At 47.8% G+C, this 21933-nt stretch overlaps 1 protein-coding gene across 2 annotated transcripts in view; it reads left to right on the plus strand.

The window, feature by feature from the left end:
• Positions 1-21933, plus strand: part of PAPPA (pappalysin 1) — a 365133-nt gene that overhangs the window by 334104 nt on the left and 9096 nt on the right. For both annotated transcript variants that reach the window (XM_057405883.1, XM_057405882.1), the window contains exons 18-21: positions 2383-2530; positions 5120-5229; positions 11822-11893; positions 15726-15824. In XM_057405883.1, coding sequence (XP_057261866.1) covers positions 2383-2530; positions 5120-5229; positions 11822-11893; positions 15726-15824 — 429 coding nt within the window. The remainder of the gene's footprint in view (positions 1-2382; positions 2531-5119; positions 5230-11821; positions 11894-15725; positions 15825-21933) is intronic.

Here is a 21933-nt window from a genome sequence, read left to right on the forward strand (position 1 = left end):
CCCTGGGGTTTTGCATTAAAGGTTTCCTTGTATAAAACTTAGGTGAGGTTATGATCCTGTGAAATGAGAAGCAGCACATGTGGGTGCAGTTTGGGTGGGAGCTCTGGGATACAGCATTTGTGGCTTTGTACATCTATCACCGGTCAGCATGGCTGGAGAGGTGTACCATTGCTGGCAGTGCAGGGAAACTGGGGCACCAGTGTAATAACAGCTGGTATAATGGGTTTGTGTTTGCTGTTAAATGAACTGGACATGCAGAGGAGAGGGCAGTGGAATCAGAGTTACAGCAGTAAGGAAGTGGCTCTTGGAAAGTGAGAGATACAGCTATGTCTTTATTCACTGTAAGGAAGAGTGTAGTGATTGTTCAGCTGGGAAAGCACCTTGAGCAGAGGGAGCAGATAACATCTTGAGAAAGGGATTTGCAGAGAAAGGTATTTCCAGATATCCCAGAAAATAGACTGGAGAAAGGGGGAGGGCTCCTGGCACAAGCCAGAACCACTTGAGAGGTGTTAATTATTTAAGGATTAAACCCCACTAAGTCTCTCTCAGCTATATAAGGTGATAATGCACGTTGCATCCAAGTAAGAAACCCAGCAGGGATTTTCACAAGAGATTTTGCAGGTCAGGGAGTGATGGACAGGATGTTACTATAGCAATAGGTATCCTGGGATCTCAGAGTATGTTGCAGAAACTGTACAATAGTACCTTTAAACACAACCAGCTCCAGGAACGTAAATCAGGTTTCATGGCTCACCTTGAAAAACCATGCTTGAACCCTGGCATGCAGATTGCAATGGAAGTGCACCATGCTTGCTACCCCAGCAAAATTGTGCTCAATTATCACTTAGCAATCTCTTCCTGAATTTGTCACCATGCTGAAAGATCGTTACTCAGCTGTACATATGGCATCTCTTAATCACCAGCAACATAATGGTCATTTAAGCAGGTACCTCCGCTGGCACCCAGGGCAAGGGTCTTCCATTGGAGAATATGGTGCACAAATCATATGAACAGTCAGATCTAAATTAATCAGTCTCTGCCAAACTGGCCCTTAGGTGAGAATCACCAAGCTGGATCACACCCTGAGTCCATCTGGTCCATTATCCTTTCATATGATTTTCTTATTACTGCTGGCAATGGCCAGATGTCTAGAGAAGGGGAAGCAGGTCCCTCGCAGTAGTCTGCCGATGAGACCACTTTGCATCTCACTAAACACTGTGCTCATCAGCAAAGCTGAGCAAAGAAAGCGTTGGGATATTAAGGACAAGATTAACATTGAAGGCTGCTCAATCCTCCACGCATATTCCAGTGGCTTGTGCCGATCCCTGTGCAGCAATGGGTGTGGGTCATGCGGAAGAGCTCCTGCGAAGAGTTCAGCAGCCCTGCTGGAATCCCATCATAGAGAGAACACTAAAGGATTCCCAGATACCCAACACAGTTTCCAAGAGCAGGGTGGGTAGGTTGCAGACAGCATGCCTGACATAAAATGGGTGAGGAGAAGCAGAGATCGTGCATGGTTCTCCCACCCAGCAAGGCCCCTGCGGGAGGATTGGAGCCACACCAGACATCCTCCTGTTGGGTGTCCCGCATTACCCCGTGGCAGCTGGGCTCGCAGATCCTGCAGAATAGCTTGTGCAGAAATCCCCAGTGCCATGAGGATAGATCTGACAAAAGATTGCCTGTACACTCCTTTGTTGTTTCTAAAGGGCATGATATTTCCCCTCGGACGTTGGTATTCATTCTTCAGTATCATACGGAGAATCTTCTCTATGAGAGAAATGTCATATTGTATTCCTTGCCCATTCCCACGCCAGAGGATTTTTTTCTCCTTTCCACCTGCCTCTGTGAGTGTCTGTCTCGGCCTCTTCTCTTGCTGTCACTCAAGGCAGCCAAGCTCTAAAGAGCACGTTCTGCCCTGCTAAGCATCCCTGCTCGTGTCCTGCTTTCCTTCCTCCTTCAGATAGCCATTGGGAATTCTTTCATTTTTGAGACAAAGATGATGCAACCAGTTAGAAAATGGGAAGAGGGAAAAGGTTGTCTGCATTCAACACAAACCTCTCAACAAGATAGAAGGCAAATGGAGTGAATGCACCTTTATCACAACTAGAGTGGGTCTATTTTAAGGTAGAGACCGTGCAAGGGCCTTGTAAAGACATTGCATTGCACACAAGAGCGGTGCGCGTGTATGCAGTGCAGGTTTCCTTCCTTTATTCTTTGGAAGAAGACTCCCTCTTGTCCCCCAGCACTGACATTCCCAACCAGGGACTCTTCCAGTTCCAGCAGAACTTTGCTTCTGGCTCAGGTTTGCCTGCTTCTCACTTCTTAGCCTGTCTTTGCTGTTGTTTTTGTGGCCATCTGCATTATCTCCTCCTCTCATTCCAGGGCCGTGGAAGCAACGTGATTCACTGCCGGAAGGATGGCACCTGGAGTGGGTCCTTTCATCTCTGCAGGGAGATGCAGGGCCAGTGCACACTGCCCACACAGCTCAACAGCCACCTGAAGCTGCAGTGCGCCGGCGGCTACGGCATAGGTTTGTGAGCTCCAGCTCCTGCAGGATGCAGCTTGGGAGGGAGTGGGAAGCACAGGGACAGGAGTTGAGGAGGAAGATGGGAATGAGAGGGAGGAAGAAAGGAAGGATCTTGCGGTCCTTGAAGTCCTATGGTCCTGTTTGCCTGAGTGAGAGGCTGCTACAGGAGGCTTTACAGGGAAATGCTTTCAGGAAACATGAAGCTCTGCGAGGCCAGGCATCATATTAACATGATTGCTGGCTCCTTGCAATGCTTCCAGTTTCATCATGTGCCTTCTTGGCCAGCTGGTTTTAATGGGCAGCCAGCAGGCCAGACCATGCCAGAGACACATCCAGTCCTCAAAATACAGGCAGAGAATGTACCTGTGTTTGCTCTTTTGTCATGTCCCCCTCCATCAACCACAGGCACACATACACATGCCCCGGAGGTGGAAAGGCAGGAGGCTGGCAGGGAAGTGCAGCACCAGGGTAATTCAAATCTTTCCAGAAAGAATATGAGACCAGCTGAGCATCCCTTTTGGTATGACAGTTGATTAGGAGCTGCTGTAAGAGTATGTTTTCCCCCTTCTTTCTGGGATGCCTGCTCACCCTGCAAAGGGTCATTGACTTCCTTGCCCTCAGCCATGCTTTGTGTCACCCAGGCAGAGGGAGGGGTAAGACTCCACACTGTACACACTGTATTGTATTTTCAGCCCCTGTTTTTGAGGTCTCCATGCTGTAAAGGCTGCAACCCACACAGACCTCCGAGGCCCCTTCCTGCAGCCCCTCTCCCAGCCCCTGCCAGCCCCCTCCTCCCTCTGCCTGTCCCTTTGAACCTGGAGATATTTCCTTCTTGCGCTGCTCCCTCATTATATCGCAGCCATGCGAAGGGACCACGAGCCTGCTTGTGTTCCCTCCCTGGGGAGGAGAACACGACCTGGATGAGATCACCGCTCTGTAATGATGCCAATTACAGATCATATATCAAAACAATTCCGACCTGCTCCTTTCCCAGAGTGTAAGGAGCGTGGCAGGAGAGCGAGCGGCGAGCCCTGACTCTTAATGTAGAGAGGTGTTTTATCCTCGAGATGAGGTTACCTCCAACCTGGCCAGGGTTTTCCAAGGAGAGGAATACCAATTCCTGCTTTGGAGGGGAGCATCTCAGTGCTGGAAGAAGGAGGGTCTGCAGCTTCCCACCCAGTGGGTGCCTGACAGCCCTTGGTCCTCTTGCAAGTGTGGCTGTCAGGAGGTACCAGTCCCGCATGCAAGGTCTGGTGGGCCTGATTCTGGGATGGGACCACACAGCCATCATGGAGGTGAGGGTCTCATGGGCTAAATCCTCCATAGGAGTGTGACTTTTGCTGGAGAGGAAGAGCTCAGTGAGGGCACAGCCACCTTTGGCTCTTATCCTCAGCAGATGAGAGCACGTTTTGGGATCAGGTTGTTGGGTTTTCCTTCTGCTCTTTATCTTTTTGGAATCCTGGTCCATGTTCTTCCGAGAAGCTGTTTTCCTTCCACTCACTTGCAATGGGGGTGGTGTCAATGGGGCTCACCCAGCTGGTCCATGGAGCCACTGTCACATGCACTGGGAAAGCAAAACAAACCCCAAGTCCTCCCAAGTCCTTCCTGGCTCAACAGCCCAGGTCTGCTCTGCTCCCAGTGACTCCTCCATGTGGGAGTTCATGAGAAGTCAGAAGCAGGTGGGGAAAATAATAGCATCCAGTCGTGGTCACTATGAATCCCACACACCTTCAGTTATTCCTCAGACACCTAATCTGCCCTTCCAGGCTGAGGTGTGTGTTGAGCCAAAGGTTCAGCTCTCCAAACCAGTGTGGAGATTAATTCCTCCCCCAGCGCTGATTGGAGTGCAGAAATCCTAATGACATGTTTGCAGCAGCTGTGCCATTCAGGAGTGATTTTCCAGGGGGGAAATGGTAATGGTCCAACACACTAGGGCTTACGGTTGTGTCACCACAGGGCTCTGGGATATTGCTGGAGAGTATCGCAGCATGTTTTAATGAAGAAAGGACAGGATTCCCACTGGGCATGACAGTTAATCAGGGAAAAAGCAGGTTTATGTGTGAACAAAGCCATCATTACCTCTCCGTGTACTTCTTATCGACTGTGGACTTAGGTGCTAGCTCGCCTGCAATGTCGTTAGGCTTGGGCACCCTCTGCAAGATGATTATTGAAGGTCTGTATATGTGACAGATCAAACGGTAGGTTTCTATCGTGTCATAGGTGAGTTGAGTTTGCCGGCCTCTGCTCAATCGATCCCATTGCTTGAAAGAGCAGTTGAAATGGAAAAACCTTCACATTTCCTTGATGATCTGAAAGTGCAAAACCTGACCCCCTTCTTGGAGTTAATAGCCAGAGATACGCAGCTCATACAGAAAGGCCTTGGAATATCTGCCACCCCCACGATCTGCTGAGGTGCAGGGCTGTACTCAGCATTTCGTGTGTGCCTAGAAGATATGTGATAGTTCTGGTTGACTGCTAATTGCAAGTTAGGAAAAATGAGCTGTAATCCTGTCCTTCAGCTGGAGGGATGCCGAAAGGGTCAGGAGCTGCTTGCTTTATCCTTTAGCTTTATCCTCACTGTGTTTCCTGCAGGCACGGAGTGTACCACTTCATGTCTGGATCACAGTCACGAGCCCATCCTCCTGCGTGTGAACGAGACCGTGCAAGACATCCAGCACTGGATGAACCCTCAAAGAGTGAAGGTCAGTGCCTGGCAATTTCACTACCTACATCCATTGCTGTGTGTTGATGTGAAGGGAGTGAACAGCATTACCTGTGGTTCATTCAGCGAGGGGAATACAGGGTTAATTCTGCCCTTTAGAAAAGAATTCCTGATTTTTGTTGTGTCCTTACATGGTGTTCCAGTAATGTGGTGGCTTCCTCTCCAAGTTGCTTTCCCTCTATGATTTCCCAATGAAAGTCAGTTCAAGGTAAAGGCCCTAAATCAGTGTGCTCACATCCACCTGGCACCTACAGTGGGTCTGATCTGGAAACATGATTCATGACACAGGAAGACAGACAGAGAAAGGGCACTGGCCAGGTTTTATTTGCTTCCTCCCGTTCAGTATTTTGCTTTCCTTGGGTGGCAGACCTCGATTTTTCTGCACTGCTTTTGGATGACAAAAGAAGCTGATACAGAGGGTATTTCATTTCCCGAACCAGCAGAGCTGGCTGAGTCCTTCCCCCCACCCCTTCGCCCGCATGCAAGAGATGCCTGCTCAGCACAGCCCCATCCAGAGGTCACCACTTCTTCCTCCTGCCTGCAGCAAGCACTCAGGCAGCATTAACCACTCATGGCACACCATCCTGCGCATCCTCCAGGTCTACCCTGATGGGGACATGCACACCATGTACAGTGCCTTGCACGCCCTATACACACAGGCCATCTGAAGCAAAGAGCTGTTTGGTTTCGTGCCTACACTTGAATACCTGTGGGAGACAATTGGATTGTGGGGACACAACCTGTGGGGACACACTCATCTACCTCCTCTTAAACCCCCTTCCTGCCATCTACACAAATGTGCTCTCCTGCCCCAAAATGCATGTAACCAGCACTTGTGCCTGCATGGCGTAGATGTTTATCTGGCCATGCTCAAGTGCATGTCAGAAGATACCAGCACATCCCATGTCACCAGAGTGCAGGTTGCTGGTGGTGCTTGAGCAAACACTTACTGGCTTTCACATACTTGGCCCTGTCTTTACAGGAGTCTGTTTTACACACTGCAACTCTCCATTTAGGAGACGAACAAGCAGCCAGCACAGCCCCAGCATGTTTTGAGCAGCTTTGACAGTCTGTTTGCTTCTCTACATGCCTAAGTATGTACCCAGGGGTTGGGATTTTTGAAATCTGGCCTTGGCTGTGGGTTGTGAGCTGCTCTGAAAAATAACCACTTTATACTTCCCTGTTTCACACAGAGCAATAGAATAAATCCTGGAAAGCAGTGGGGAACCTAAGTCCAGAGAACAGAACAAGTTTGCAGTGTCCTTCCCAGCTTCCCATTCACTCCAGATGCCGAGATTATATCATTGCCTAAGCCTAGGCTTTGCCAAGTTTCAGGCATGAAGCATAAAGAAAACCCCTATCTCTGTATTCGGGGCAATTTCTCACTGGTCCTTTCCCGAGTGCTAGACTTTAAAGTGGTTTTGTAATTCATGGTGAAATAAAGTGACAGCTTCCCTCCTGTTCTCTGCTGTGCTCCCTCGTTTATTGATGCGGGTGCGCAGAGGGAGCTGTAACGAGTTTTATACCTGCAGGTCTCTGGAGGGCTCATTAGGCAGCAGGGAAAACATAGAGTTGTAAAGGGGGAGATGAGGGGAGTGAGGGATGGAGGAGAAATCATGCTTTCCAAGAGTACAGTGGTAAATAAGGCCTTTCTTGCCCTGATGGTCAGGATCTTGCAAGAGATTTAGGCTGGGAGCAGAGAAAAGTCTCACCCCACAAACAATTTGTAACTAGAGGGTGGGATTTGGGGTTGAAAACTTGTGTTGGGAGGTGGAGGGAAACCTTTAGGAGACAAGTGGGATGGCGCTGAGACATGATGGAAGGGATATTTTGGTAGCTGTATATCATCCATCTTCTTCAACTCTCAGATAAGGGGATGTCACGCACAGCGAGTGGTACCTCATGGGGCAAATGCTGCTACCGGTGGGACTCGGGAGACCCCCTGGAGAGACAGGACTGGGATGCCTTAGGGGAAGGTCCCCATGGCAATGTGTTATATACCAGTAATAATAGGTGTCTCTGTTTATGGTCAGTGACAGCTTGCTGCTGTGCCATACAAGTCAAGGGAGCAGCTGGTTGCACTTACACGGCAAGTCTTTGTGGATCTCCAAGTACTTGAATGACACGAAGGAAACACTTCTAGTGACTTAATTCAGGCACAAGTAATGTACAAATGAGAAGCAGATAAAGGCAGAACTGACCTGTGGAGCTTACCTTTGAGAGGACAGGCACAGATAAAACCCAAGGAAAAAGAATAACATCTGTGTGTAGCTGCTCAGGCAATAGCTGTTACGGAAGCAAATAGGGAAGAAGGAACCGTCTCTCCTCTGGGGGCTGTTTAGAGCAGAGCTGTGCAAATCACTTGCTTTTTCGGTTCACTCGAAGTTATGTCAGATGAAGAAACAAAATGTTTTCTCTTTAATCAAGGGGCCTGGTTTGTTGTTGTGATTTTTTTAGTGAACCGAAAAATGGGAGGAAAAACCGCATTGGTTTGAACAGAGCGTGGCCGTTCATTTCCAAGGACTTTGGAAAAGTTTTTGTTTAATGAAAATGACAAAGAAAAAAGAAATAATTAGAAATTAAATGTCCTCTCAAAGGAACAACAACAACAGATATTTCACTCCGAAGAACATCTGACAAACGCATACGACTGCAGAATTGGTTCAGGCCGAGTTGCTCTGTTGGATCTGAAGGAGTTTGCTGAAATCAGTGTACGTTGGCAGTGCCTTCTCAATCAGTGCTTTTAGCAGGAAAAAAAGAACCACCTGAAATCTTGTGGGTGTCTGTGCTTCTGCTGGAGGCTGTCTTCAGAGCAACCACTGCTGTTCCCATGATTTCCCATTAGCCAAGGGGCAGTGAGCTGTTGAAGACACCTATAGATAGAGCTGCCAGGACTGACTGTGCAGGCAGTGGAGAGAAAAAAAGGAAGCATCTCACAAAGACAGCTTGACAGCCCTTTCCTATTGACTGCAGAGGAACAGGGCAGACACTTAATTTCTTAGGTTGGCTGAATTTGGGTCCTTGCCTTTGTGCTGAGCAGGAACGGGCCAAACACTGCACAAGCATGTGCGTGCCTGGGGTGACCTGCAAAGGGTTGGCATGCCCCAGCTCTGCCTACCAGCAGGGTGAATGTGGCCATGGCTCCTCCACACTCTTGGGACACTGCACTACTGATGGTGATGTGTTTTCCCATATGCACTGCAAGCCCTGGGATTTCTGGATGCCCATTAATAGGAATTCTCCTTAAATCCCCTCTATTCATTAAAGCTTTGCAGTTTTCCTCCTTCCTTTCCCTCTCCCCTTTCTGTGACTGTTGGGCTTAATTTGCAGGCAGGGAAACTGAGTCATGGAACAGTGGAATGACTTACTGCAGCGGCTTAGTTCCTGGCATGTCAGGAGTTCCCACCCTGTCTGGAGCTACAAGAGGAAACAGCCACAAAACTCTATGTCTCTTCTCTCTTGGCAGCAGTAGCCGATCCCCTCACCACCGCCACTCGGTTGTCATGTTCATTTAGTGGCTGAGGAGAGAGTTAGCTGAGACCAGTAGATACCAGTCACTGTGCATAAGCCCTGGGGGACACTTGACCCATCTAAGGTGGAGGAGAGCTCTCCACCAGCCTCTCTTGGGGAAACCTAATCCCCTCCACAGCCCGCAAATGGTTGACATCATTGTGTTAGTCCCACCATGGGAGGGAAGCGCTGTGACTGGAGGCACTAGGTCTTCCCTCATAAGGAGTAAATGACAGCTTGATTTGCTTTCTTGGCTCTTTGTTACCTACTGTGGGAGCGCATCCTGGCTTCCTCTCCCCTCGCAGCAGATGGAGTCACAGCCAGCAAACCACAGATGTGGCTGGATGGCGTTTCTGGGATGGGGACACGACCAAAGTCAATAGAGCCGACTGCACAGCGTGGCCGATGCAGCTGCTGAGCTGCAGAAGCCGATGCACAAGGGGAGCTGGGGCCATGAGGGTAGCAGATGTCACCACAGTGGCAGCAAGGGGAAGGGATGGGGCTGGCAGAGGAAGTGGCCAGATGGGCTTTATTCCCTGTGCACCTCCTGGCACGCGTCGGATGTGGTCCTTCCATCCACCTCCTTCCATCCAGCATCCTTTGTTGACCTTGTGAGGTCAGCTTCCTTTCTGTGTGCACTGACACCATCAGATCCTGATCATGTCCCTCACAAGTGCCACCTGTACCCTTCTTTGCATGCTCTGTATACATTTATTTGTCTCAGTTGCCCCATCCAGTTGCTCTCTATGGCACCTTGTATGCCTGTTTGCACTGCAAGAGACAGGAACAATGCCCAACAACCCAAATCATCCCCAGTTTCTCAGTTTCCCAGCCCAGTCTCTCCCTCTGCCCACACCTTTTCCCATCCTCTTGCACTGCACACACTGCAAAAGCAGCCTGAGAGTACAAACAGGCTTGGTGGTAAGAGTTCAGGGTTTGGAAAACCAACAAGAGGAGCTGGGACCATGGCCATTCCCTGAGCATACTCTGCTTCCAGCTCCATTAATTAGCATGAAGTTAGCAGGATTGAATTCAGCTGGAATAGCTCTAATGGTCTCCATTAGCAAAGCTTTACCCAAGGAGAAGGCAAAGTAACTGGGACTAAGCTGATGACCACTGAAGAGCAACGTGAATGTCCCACTGATCCAGTGGTTAATCTAGCATGAGGTCAGTTGGCTTTCCTGTGCTATGGAGAGCAACTTGGGGCTGCATTCACGTTCCCTGGGGGATGTCCAGCTGTGCAGCCCTTGGGATTGAGGATAATCTTAAACAAGATCACTGTCCTAGCACAGACTTCACTTTCCATCCATTCCTCTAAGGGAGGGTGCTGGGGTTTTAATACTGGGAGGGCATGGAAAGTAGTCAGTTCATCCTCTGCAAGGGATTGCTGGAAACCTCCTCTCTTCAGAGCCTGTTTCAGTGCTACCTAGCTGCTTTTGTTAACTCCATGTGCTCACACACATTCACACATATTGAGAGGTTCTGTAAATATTGATGCTTCTTACCAGGGGAATGTGAGATGCTCTTTGGAAGTGCACTTCTTATTGTCTGCCTGGCCTTGGATACGGGAGGCAACCGCCTGAGTTTTTCCACTTTGTTTTAATTCCTGGTTTCAAATGCTCTTGAACTGCTTCCTTTACTCTTCCCCCCTCCCTGCCTGTTGACTTGCCTTGTTTATTTTGAAACCTAGAAAAGTTTCCCTTCTTTTCGCTGTGAAATGCAATAAACAGAAGAGGGGGAAAAAAATCCGACTAAAGCCTTCACCATTTGTGGCAGGCAACAGCCTGGAAATCTCCAGCTGTCTGTCGGGAGCGTGCTGGGGGAAGGTCTGACACTGCAGGGCCCCCGCACCTTGCAGCCTGCTTCCCGAGGGATAAACAACATCCTCCCCCCATTCCCGGCCGCTTCTCCTCTCACACAGACGGGCCCTGTTGTGAGGCAGGTGGGGCAAGCCGGGCTTGACTAATAGTGGAAAATCCAAAAGCATCGGAAAGATAAACAGCCCCAGTCAGATAGTATAAAAGTCCTTTCTCTAACCCACGCCAGGTAAGCCTCAAATGACAGAAACTGTAAAAACATGTTGAGGTTCCCCTGCAGATGGATTAAATTAGCCCTCAAATAAACAGGGGAAGGGATGGCTTGTGCGTCAGGTCTTCCCAAATGTTAATCCCTTTCCTTCCCCAGGCCTCCATCCAACCCTGACCCCTGGCTTTGGGTGAGCACCTATGTGTTCATCTTGCCCAAGTGGACACTGTAGCGTTCCATCCGTGGATGATAACCCAAAATGAACCTGTGATGATATCCTGGTGAACGGATGGGAGTCCTCTCTCCTAGACCTCCATGGTATAGAAGCACCAGCTCCACTGTCACCTCAAACTTTTCATCCCCTCTTAAAATCTAGTTTTCCATGTCCAAAGGCAAACAGTGTCTACCTGGGGTATGCAATCATTTCAGTAGGTTAGTCACAATTTTAACCCCAAACTAAGCACTCCAACTTTCTTCTTCTAGAAAATCTATAAAGAGAGTTTATACCGGAACGATAAAGCTCATGAAATGTAGCAGATGATGCTGTCCTATCTGGGAGTTATTCTGAAGGTGTGTAGTGGGAGGTGCTTTTATTTAAGATGGTGCGAAAATGTATCTGAAAGTTGACCTTTAGCTGTTTCCATCTTCAGGAAGCACAGGTCTGATGGGTGAAGGAGAGCAAGGCTTTGCAGCACCAAAGAACCCAAAGAAATCCCCCCCTACCCAAGAGCAAGACAGCAGACCCGTGCCTTTACCTTTCGCTGCTACGTTCCCCCACCATGAGTGAAATATTGGACATGACATTTTCAGAGAACCTTAAATATTATTTTAATCTCGAATGTTCTGTTATTGCAAGTGTCAAGTCCAACACTTCTTGTAAATACCTGGAGGACAGCCAGGTCCTGAGAACACAAGAGGTGTTAGGAACTGAACTTCATTGGTTAAGTACAGGAGAGCCATAGGAGCCCAGCGCACTGGCTTTCTGTACACTGATTTCTTTGTCTTAACCTGTTGGGTTTTTTTCTTCTTCCCTCCAGAGTGTTGTCTGCACGGCGGGACTCAAGTGGTACCCCCACCCTTCCCTGATCCATTGTGTCAAAGGCTGCGAGGTGAGCTTTCACGTTAGCTCAGGTGGTCCATGCTTGCTCTCCCAAACGTTCTGGTAACCATCACTGCAGACACATGGTCGGTAAATGCTGGTTTACAAGTGGGACAAACAGGTTTTTGCCCTGACTATGTCAGACTGTGGTTGCCTACATTAGTTTGTACACTCAGTGGTGAAATTGGTGGTTTCCCTAGAGCCGATGGTTGGGTGACTCTCATGGGAGTTAAATGATCAAGGAGCTCAACAACATTGGTAGACCATCAAAATTACCCAGGATCAGGGAATTTCTGGGAAGTTGCAAAAACCTTCAGATGTTTTTCCTTGATTTTGACATCCTATTAGAGGGCTAGTTTTTCCCAAGCCCATTTAGGCTTTGAGCATTGGTGATACCACTGGGTGGATAGTGAGGAAATCACAAAACCCTCCACTGTGCACTTCTATCTGAACCAGAAAAAGTCCCAGGCATATGCAGTTTCATTTGAGCTGTGATACATTTCGAGAGTCTTGTGTGTTATCTGAAAAAAGCAATTATATTGAAGGATGTTGTTTCTGCTGGTAACAAAAAAGTCTGAGAAGTGTTAAGATGCTTCCAGCGGTTAAATGGGGCTAGAGCATCTCTCACTGGGTCATGGCGCTCATGTGGTTTCCATCATGCCCTTGAGTATCTCACCCATGTCAAGAAGTCGAACCATAGAATAGTTAGGGTTGGAAAGAACCTTAAGATTATCTAGTTCCACCCCCCACCTCGTAGTACCTCTGTGAGGCTGGGAAGCTCCATGTCCATTGTAGAATTGGGGTAGCTCATAAGCAGAGGGGTAGATGGCTGCTTCAGGTCTATGGGCAGTGGAAGAGCTGTGTCTTGACCTCCCACCTCCTGACTTTCTGCAGCACTGACTGTGTTCTCAGCGCCCAGTAGCCCAATTTTACAAGCACTTTAAAGTTATTTGCCTGGAGTGGCAGAACATGGCACAGAATTCCTAAATTCGACACAAAACTCTAGACCACATTGCTGCGCGACGTGATTTGTCTTGAAGTGAAAGACAGGTTTCCTTCGCATACAAATGTTGGGCCCAAGAGGGTAATAACTCTCCAACAATGTAATAGTTTCTGTCGAGTTGTTCCCTAAATGAAAAGCATTCTGCTGTCAGTGCTTTGAATGTCATAAGCCATCTCAGGCATTGCATTCATGCAGGCTGGCTAGGCGCCCCTATTCTCCAAAGAGAGCTAAAATAACATCCAGCAACCATTAAGAAATGCCATTCAGGTGCTGATGCACCACTGGGTAGCCATTCTCCTGCTGGTTAAGGACAGTTGTTACTGAGGCAAAGTTTGCAATGATGTAATAATTTACCAGAAGCCATTATTACTGACATGCTTTTTCTCAGCGTTTTCTTCCCTTCCATCATTGTTAATTGCCAGACCCCACTGCATCAATAGGAACTTTCTTCTTTTCATCATTCATTCAGCAGTGTCACTGCATCCCAATCTATCATCTTGGAAGGCTTTGCCCAGACAATTGATAATGGCTTCTAGCATCATTTTTAGAGCCTGATGCTTCCAGGAGCCGCGAATGGGCCAGAGCTTGTTCTCTGGCATTGAAATACCATATTCATCAAGCCTTTTATTCATGACTATGGAAATAGGGACTAATAAGCCAGTAGGTCAATTATACTGGGCCATTAGGCTGATACAATCTCTTATATATTAATATCCTCGGCATTAGGGAGGGTTCCCTGAACAGAAGGCTGTAAGCGGGGCATTACTTTACTCTTGGTGGTCACAGTGGTAACCCAGACTCCTGCTGCAATGTGATTTTTTGTCGCTCCCTAGTGGCAGGAATAGAGGTTTTTGAGTGAGCCCCGTACTCCTCGGCAGCTAATTTAGTTGTTTCAGTAGAAAACCAGCCCCTCTGGACTACCTGTGTAGTCCTCCAAAAGTATAGGAGCACTGTGATAGGCATGAAGCCCTATAAAGACTTCACCCTCCACAGCCTCCAAGGTCTCCCGAATGAGGATTTTGGTACCACAGCAGAATAGATGCTGTTTGTCCCATTCTTCTCCTCCAAAGGACTCACTCGCCTACTCTGTGCCAGTGAAAGGCAAATTTTTCCACATATTTCTTTTACTGATTTTTCCAGTGTTCATAGGTGTAGGATATAGGCATGGAAAATTAAAGTCAAGCCTTTCTTGACAAGCAGGCAGAGCCAGGCAATACAAGGGAAACATGGAGAAACCTACACAATTTCCTGGGAGGTTGGACAAAGTTTGTATTTTTGACTGTGACCAGGTTGGCATAAAAATACCTCTCCATTTACTTATAAATCATTCCCTTTTAACTCTTAGCAGATGAATTAAACTGGAAGGATGTTTGCAAGTCAAAGTCTTTGCCTGTATAAAGAAGTCAGTCTCTGTGGAAGTCACAGTGGAGTTAAGCCAGGTTATAGGGATAGGAGCCTCACCCTGTAACTCTGAATTCTTGGTCAGCATCTGTAGTATTTGCACATAGCTAAACAAGTGACATGCAATGAGTCTGTCCCCTCCTGGTAGTCCTGCTGTGGTCCATCATTGCCTGGATGGATTTCATGTACCCCAATAGGAATACTTAAACCTGCAAAACATGAGCAGCAGCAATAGCATGCATTTACACCACTGCAGAGGGTCCATTGCTGGACTGATGAGCACAGCCATGGCTCTGTCTGGGGAGAGCCATGGTTCTCATGGCTGGTTCTTCAGATATCTATCATAAGGGAGACTTTGGTATGGCAATTGCTGCAGAATCCTCCCAGGAAGCCTCCAAAAGGCTCCCCACCTGCTCTGCAATGATGCCTTCTTGTAGGAAAAGTCCCTGGTGTGCTTTACTCAGTGCAGCATAAATGAATTTTCCAAAGAGCAGATAAAATGGGAATGGCCCCATGAGCCCGTGCATGTAAGACGTATTACAGATATGACTGTGCTCTCTGCTGAGCATCTGCTTCTCTGAACTTTCATTGCTTCCTGGGATTCTCATCCCTGGCAAAGGCCTTTTTGAGCATCAGGCACAGTTTTGATGTCCAGGAAAGACTTCTGTACTCGCTGACCAAGAGGGCTTCGAGCCTTTTTGTTAGAACTGTGATTATCATTCAGGTCCTGTGCAGCGCATAGACCTAGTGATCACATTGCACAGACTAGTGACCACATTTTCTTTTCCAAAGTGATTTATGAATTTTACTTAATAGCTCTCCACAACATCCCTCTGAATGATGGCCATTATCCCAGCTCTGAGCTGTGGAGCAGAGGAAGATGACGTGTCATGGCCAAGGTCATGTTGGGTTACTGGTGGTCAGAGAATGAGAACACATGGTCCCTGCGCTGAGCTCAGACCACTTCCATTTCTCTTTGTGATATGTTTTGTGCCCTCATTGCTGACACATGTTGCATAGTTAGGAGAACTGTGGTGCAAAGTACAGCTATTAAAAGCAAGCCAGTTTTGCTGTTATACATAACCTTCTTCCTATCCCACATAGTTTTGGAAGGTTAGCTTAAAATTATCAAAAGGTGCCACAATTTTAGATGCCTTGATGCTGTCTCTGGGCCTAGTCACATTAATATTCCTGAAGCATCATCTTATGTGGGATGTGAAAAGCCAACAAGGGCTCATTTCCCTTCCATCTAGTGTCCTTTTTTTCCTCTCTGTCTGCTTCGAAGGGAGAGGGAAATAATTCTCTCTTGCTTTTCAGGGCAGTTGATAATGTTACAAACTCTATAGCTCCTTCAAGTTGCTCGTTTTCCTTCTGACATATTGTTGCACGGTTTATTCATGTCCACGCTCTCAGCCTTTTTCTGCTTTTTCCTTTTCAGCCTTTCATGGGGGACAACTACTGTGACTCCATCAACAACAGAGCCTTCTGCAACTATGATGGTGGGGACTGCTGCGCCTCAACAGTCAAGACCAAAAAGGTAGGGATGCCCTTCCTTTTCCGCTGGGAATTTCTTCCTGAGCACTGCTTTGTGCTTGGAAAAGAATTGTTTTTGCTAGGACAAAGGAGGTCCAAGGTCTCAGAAGGACCTTCAGTCCAGGCATCAGCTTATAGGCACTGGGTTTTTGGTCCATTTTGAAATCCTCTCTTGATATACATGTGCGTTTCTCATCATAACCCACCTTATACCTGTGTAAGGCAGGTTCTGCAATAGTCAGTGGCATTCATTCATTCTTACTGTAATTAAACCTTAGCTTCTCTATAGACAAAGGCTAGCTCCCTTCAAAATCCATCAGCAAAGCTACACCTACTGCTCAGGAGCCCTTCATACAGAAACACTGACAAGGGTATATTTGCCTGTCCTGATATCCACTCTCAATGCTCAAAATGGAAACTAAAGGTTAGGAGTCATTAGGAAAAGAACAGAGAGCAAAATGAAAGCATCACTGTAGGTCTGTACTTTGATCTCTATGTATCCACATGCACATGGCTCACTGTTGACCATCCCATCTCCTAAAGGACAGAGTGGGACAGAGAACGGTGGGGAGCAGGGCAGCAGGGCTGAGTAGAGATGTGTAATATCTTCAGCACAGAGACCACATAGACCAGGACCTGCTGCCCTTTCAGAAGAGGCAGTGGGCATGGTGAGTAGCAGAGATTCATAAAAACATTACCTAATGCAGGGAGGAAAATAAACCCCAGTGTTTCTTATCACACAGCAATGAGGGGGTGAGCTAATACCTAAAAGCAGGATCTAAACAAATGAAAGGCATTTCTTATTCGCACAATGTGCATTTGAAGGATAGAATACATTGCCAGTAAGTCACTAAGACCAAAATTATATTTGAAATCAGAAAGAGAATAAGTATATTTGTGGAGGTTACCTCCTTCAGTGGCCATTAAATCCTCTGATCTGGATGCAGTTTCTGGCTCAGGACTATCTAAACCATTGACTGCTTTAGCCTGGGGAAGGATCCCTCCATATATCCTTTGAGTTTGTGCTTCTTTAACACCCGTTTCTGGGTACTTTTAGAGGCAGTGACTGAGGCAGTGAAACCTGTAGTCTGAAGCAATACAACTTTTCATGTGTTGCTAAGCAGGATAGATTTTAAACTTGTTTCCCAAAGAAAGGAAAGAAAAGCTTAGCTTCTGTCATGTGAGATTTTTACCTTGTCTTCAAGACTTGAGTGTGCATCAGAGTGACAACCCAGCTATGTTAAGTATCTGATATATATGGCTAACACTTCAAATCTTCAGGGAGCTTGGGCTCAGCAGACATCATTCATTTCACTTATCTGAGGAAGAAGCTCCTCTCTACCACAGCTGTGGGAATGAAGATGTCTCTGCAGGGAACAGTCCTATCTAAGACAGCTTTAGCCAGAAGCTTCTTTTCCTTGGTTCCACCAAAGATCTCTTACCAGTGGAGCTCTGTGGGCTATCTCTGGCCCATGTGGGAACACTGGGATAGGGAAGTGGACATGTCTTCCAAGTGGAAGGAGTTCATTTCTCCACTGGGGAAGAAGTAGTTTTCCTAAACATGCCTTTTGGACAAACTTCCCCTGTGTTACTGTGTTTCTTTTGCAAGCCATGTGCGGGGAGGGAAGCAGAGGCAGGTGAGCTTCTGTGTTCCCCAAGGATGGAGTAGAGCATGGGGATGGCACACAGGGCTCCCTGCTGAATCCACCACTGCAGAGACAAGCAGGGTGACAGGCAGCAGATTGTCTTCAGTGCCATCTCCAAGAAGAGATTCCCATCTCTGGCTGCTTTTCCACCTCCTTGGGAGGAGCAGCCCAAGGGCAATCTCAGCTTGCTCACTGACCTCACAGGCCCACCAGCTAGGAGGGCAGAGCTGGAAGTGGCCGGTAGCTCAGCATGGGTAGGTCTTCTCCTCCAACAACAGCCTGCCTGGGAAACTTTATCTCGCTGCCTTCAGGCTTGAGGATGAAAAACCCCAAGTGGTGCCAGAGGAATGGAACTGAGGTGGCTGGGATGGGACCGACCCAAACCAGCCCCATCAAGACAAGAGCTGAGGGCACAGTGTATCACAGGGGTGGGGATGGGACTGAAACACGAGAGATGTGAGTGCCGAACTGATGGGGAAACGGATAGGATTAAGGTTTGGAATAATTTATTACTGGGCAGGGAATTGAGACAGAGTGGGGTCTGTACAGAGTTATGAGCACTTACCAGCCAGGCGAGTCACTCTCAAAGTATCTGGCTGCTTCACTGCCACCCAGAAACCAAGTGACCACCCAAGAGGGGGAAAGCACTTTGTAGCCCACTTGGTTACTGGTTTCTGTGTTAAACATGCCCAGTGCAAAGGGCAAGTGGTTCAGAGGCAGGCAGCTCGTCACACATCTGATGGGTTTCCTCATAGAGAGGGAGGTTTTGGAGGTAAGTCTTAGGTCTTCTTCGACTGACTTCACTGGGAGCTGTATCCTTGTGACCAGGGGAAATGGAGTGACCCTATGTTGTCCTTTAGAAACACCCATCCTAGGGATCACATGGGTTGAGGGCTGAACCACAGAGCTCATTGCTTCCTTGGCAGGCATTCAGCTCTCCAAATCTCTCTCCCAAAATACCTAACGCCATCCCAGGAGCTGAACAAAGCTCTCAGGAGAAGCGAGAAAACCACCTTCTCCTCAGACCTTCCATGCCAAAAACAAGATGCTAAGTCCCAGTTTATTACATTTATAAGGTAAAGGGGGGAATAATAACCCAAGCGGGTCAGAGCCGAAGAGGCAGCACCTCTCTGCCTGCAAAGCGGCCGCCGCCACCTGCGGCAGCAGCCCTGGGGCTCGGCTCTGCGAGTGATTTTCCCGTCTGAGGCCTTTGACTGAGACCAGATTTCAGGCCAGGCTGTTCAAATACAGCCCTCCCTTTGAAGAGGTTTATGAGTGGAGTGTTACAGGAGATATTCCAAAGGGAAAAACAATGAAAGGTGAGAGAAAAGGGAGCTGAATAAAAATACTCCGCATACCAAATCCTTCCAGCACAGTTTGCCACCTACTTAAAAAGGCACAGTTTTAAAATACACGTTGGGTGTAAAAGCCAAAAACCTGGAGGAGACGTAGGGAGGGGAGAGTCCAGCTCTCTTAATTCCAGTACCAGATGAGGATGTATTTTCATTCGGTTGTAGAAAGAGCGAGACACATGAAAGAGCCTGCTTTGCTCCTTTCCTTTCAGGGTTACATACTATGTGGCAGATGTGTCAGTCTTTTAAAGCCCCTGCAAGTTTACCCATAAATGTCTAACATTTATGCAACACCTGTTTTTCTCCCGAAATGTCACAGGACATTTTACAAGCTTGAGATTTATCATCTTTTCACCGTTGCAGCCATTGCCGCGGTGACACATGGTTCACATTTAAACAGAACATTGCAACTCCACACATTATTTTAGGAAAGGGCTGAAGATTAACATTGCATCATGTGAAGATTCAGGAGTTAACAGCCAAGTAAAAGCTGGTTGCAGATCTTTAATGTCCGCGAACTGTCAAGACTGAGTTTCACTGCAATCCCACCACCCTCCCAAACGCGCTCTCAGCTGCACACAATGCTGTGAACCAGGCTGCGTGAAAGCAAAATTACTCCTCAACCCATATTCACTTCCATGCTGAGCCTTCTTATTTCATTTGCACGCTCCTGTTTTGTTGCCCTGAAAATCCACCAGGGACTTCCATGGAGGCAGTCGCTTAGGCCATGTTTTCCCTTTGCATTTGAGCATTAGCAGCAAATGACCTTGTGCATTTCTGCAGCGAGAGGGGAACAGAGCAGTGTGACTTATCTGACCAGCTGCCGACTAATCAGCACTGCTGCTTAGATAGGGAATAATGAGTATTTGCCCTGTGCTATTCACAATCGGGCTAGGGAGCTTAAAAGAAATCATTAAAGCTCTCTTTTGAATGCTACAAATGGCAGCGAATAAATTCGCTTATATTCTGAGCATAAACTGGAGGCAGCCGCAGTCAGCAAACGGGAAAAAGAGACATTCATCAGCCTAATTATTTGTTGGGCGCTAATTGATCAGCATCCCCCTGCAGCGGGAGGGAAGCCAGGGCTGGCCCAGGGACAAGTGCCACCCAAGGAAGCGGGGACACAAGTCCTGCAGTGCCTCATGGGGCAGGTGGGGAGCATGGGGCCAGTGTTTGGGTTTGCAGATGGGGCAGGGGACGGGGCTGCGCTGCTCACAGCTTGCCCTGTGCATGACCCAGGAGCAGCTTTGAGAGACAGGAAGGCCATTGCCGGCCAGCCTCCAAGGGAGAGAAAGCTTCTGTTGTGTATCTGGAGGGGATAAAGTCTTCCATGAAGGACAAAGCAAAATCCCATCTCCTTTTAATCTTCCTACCCTCCTGACCCAGCACAGGTTGCCAGCTCCCTTTTGCCTGGCTGCTCTAGGAAGCTGCTTCTTGCTTTGTATCCTGCCACAGATAAAAGAAGATGCTGGTTTTTAAAACATTAAATACGTGACACTGCTAAAGTGGGAAAAATAAATAACTTGGGCATAACCGGCTCTCACTGGGCTGGCGGCTGCCTGCGAGTTGCTCCTGGGGTGTGTGGTTGCAGGGAGAGAGGCTATGGCTATTTCTTTCTGATTCATCTCAGGAAATCTCTCCAGTCACTGTTCTCCTTCACTTCTTTTCTCTTCCCATTCCTTTTTACAAGTTTTCCCTGGACAAAGCTGCCTAGAAAAGCCTTGCAGAAATGGAAATGTCTCTCTTTAGGCCCTGCTCACGTACGTTGTTCCAGGCTTTAAGCAAATCACAGATTTGCTTAAAATCTGATCCCTGAAGATTTAAACCCAAGAATTTTGCTGGTTTAAAATCCCCCCAAGTTAAGCCATTTGAAAAGGTGAACTTTCATCTGTCTTTCCTCTCTGCCTTCCCTTTTCGTCACGGAAGGGGTAAACCTACAGCTCCCATGAGAAAAACCTGTCTCAGTCAGTTATCACCCAGGTTTTCCCTCAACCACTTTGCCCCATAGCACTTAGAAAAGAGAAAGAAAAATCATCCCACCCCTTCAGCCTCTTGACATTTCTGTCCAACACCTTGGAGAGGAAAACCAGCAAGTGCCTCAGCGGAAAACAAATGAGGACTTGCGGTAGATAGAGGACCGTGTGGGATTCATCCCAAGCTTTGCTTATCTAAAAGATAGGCAAGTTATCAAAACCTCTTCAGAGACTTTATGGCCGAGAATTCAAGGCCTAAAGAAAAGAGCTTTGAACTAAGGGGCTGCTGCTGGCTCCAGCAGGGATTTCCCAAGACTATCCCTGTCTCCTCAGAAAGGGGGGTCTGCTACACTCCTATCCCAAGAACAGAAATAACCACTTCTTGGTATTTTGGAGATACAAGCGCCTTTTCCCAGGTCTCTAACAGCAACACAAACCTGACTTGGGCAATCTCAGATCTTGCTCCATCGGCAGAACATGGTTTTGAGGCAGTTGATGCAATTAGCAGCTTAAATGACCACCTTGGCTGAAGAAATTCTGCTTATCCAGAAGAATTGATGATCCTGCCAGGATGCTGCTCCCAACAACTTGAATGTCCCCAGCTGGGTGTGTTTGTCAGCTCTATAATTAGCTGGTGAGATACAATGAATGGTGGGTGAGCAACAGAGGAAGGAAGGATGCAATGTGGAGTGTTGCTTCATGCCTCTGGAAGCACTGCTGCATGCTCCAAGCACGCTGGGTCACCCAGGCCTGTGGGTGAACTCAATTCCCCATGAGCTGCTTGTCGCAGCCTCGGTGGCTCGCTGTTTGCCATGTGAGGAGTGTTTTCAGTCATGGTTGGCTGGGATGGGAGCTTATTTTGGGGCTCAGAGCTATTGGTTTCATAATCGTTCAGGGAGACTTTCCAGGCAGCGATAAATTAAAAGCAGTGATGGTAGTAGCACATGTTGCCTATCCTGCGAGAACGTTCTTGGCTTCAAAGGATATGGGGCTTCCCACAGCATACAGCGTTCCCAGGGGATGTGCTAGTAGAGGGTGTTTGCTTTGCTATCCAACCTCACTTCATTAGCAAGTGTTACAAGAACCAGCGAACAAACCTTCCCTGCTCCACCGCCAGTTATTTGGCCTCTGGGTGGTCTGGC

The sequence above is a fragment of the Pezoporus wallicus genome, unplaced genomic scaffold (genome assembly GCF_028554395.1).
Source record: "Pezoporus wallicus isolate ANWC-B61680 ecotype Strahan unplaced genomic scaffold, APGP_CSIRO_Pwel_v1 contig_4684, whole genome shotgun sequence".
Taxonomy (NCBI): Eukaryota; Metazoa; Chordata; class Aves; order Psittaciformes; family Psittacidae; genus Pezoporus; species Pezoporus wallicus.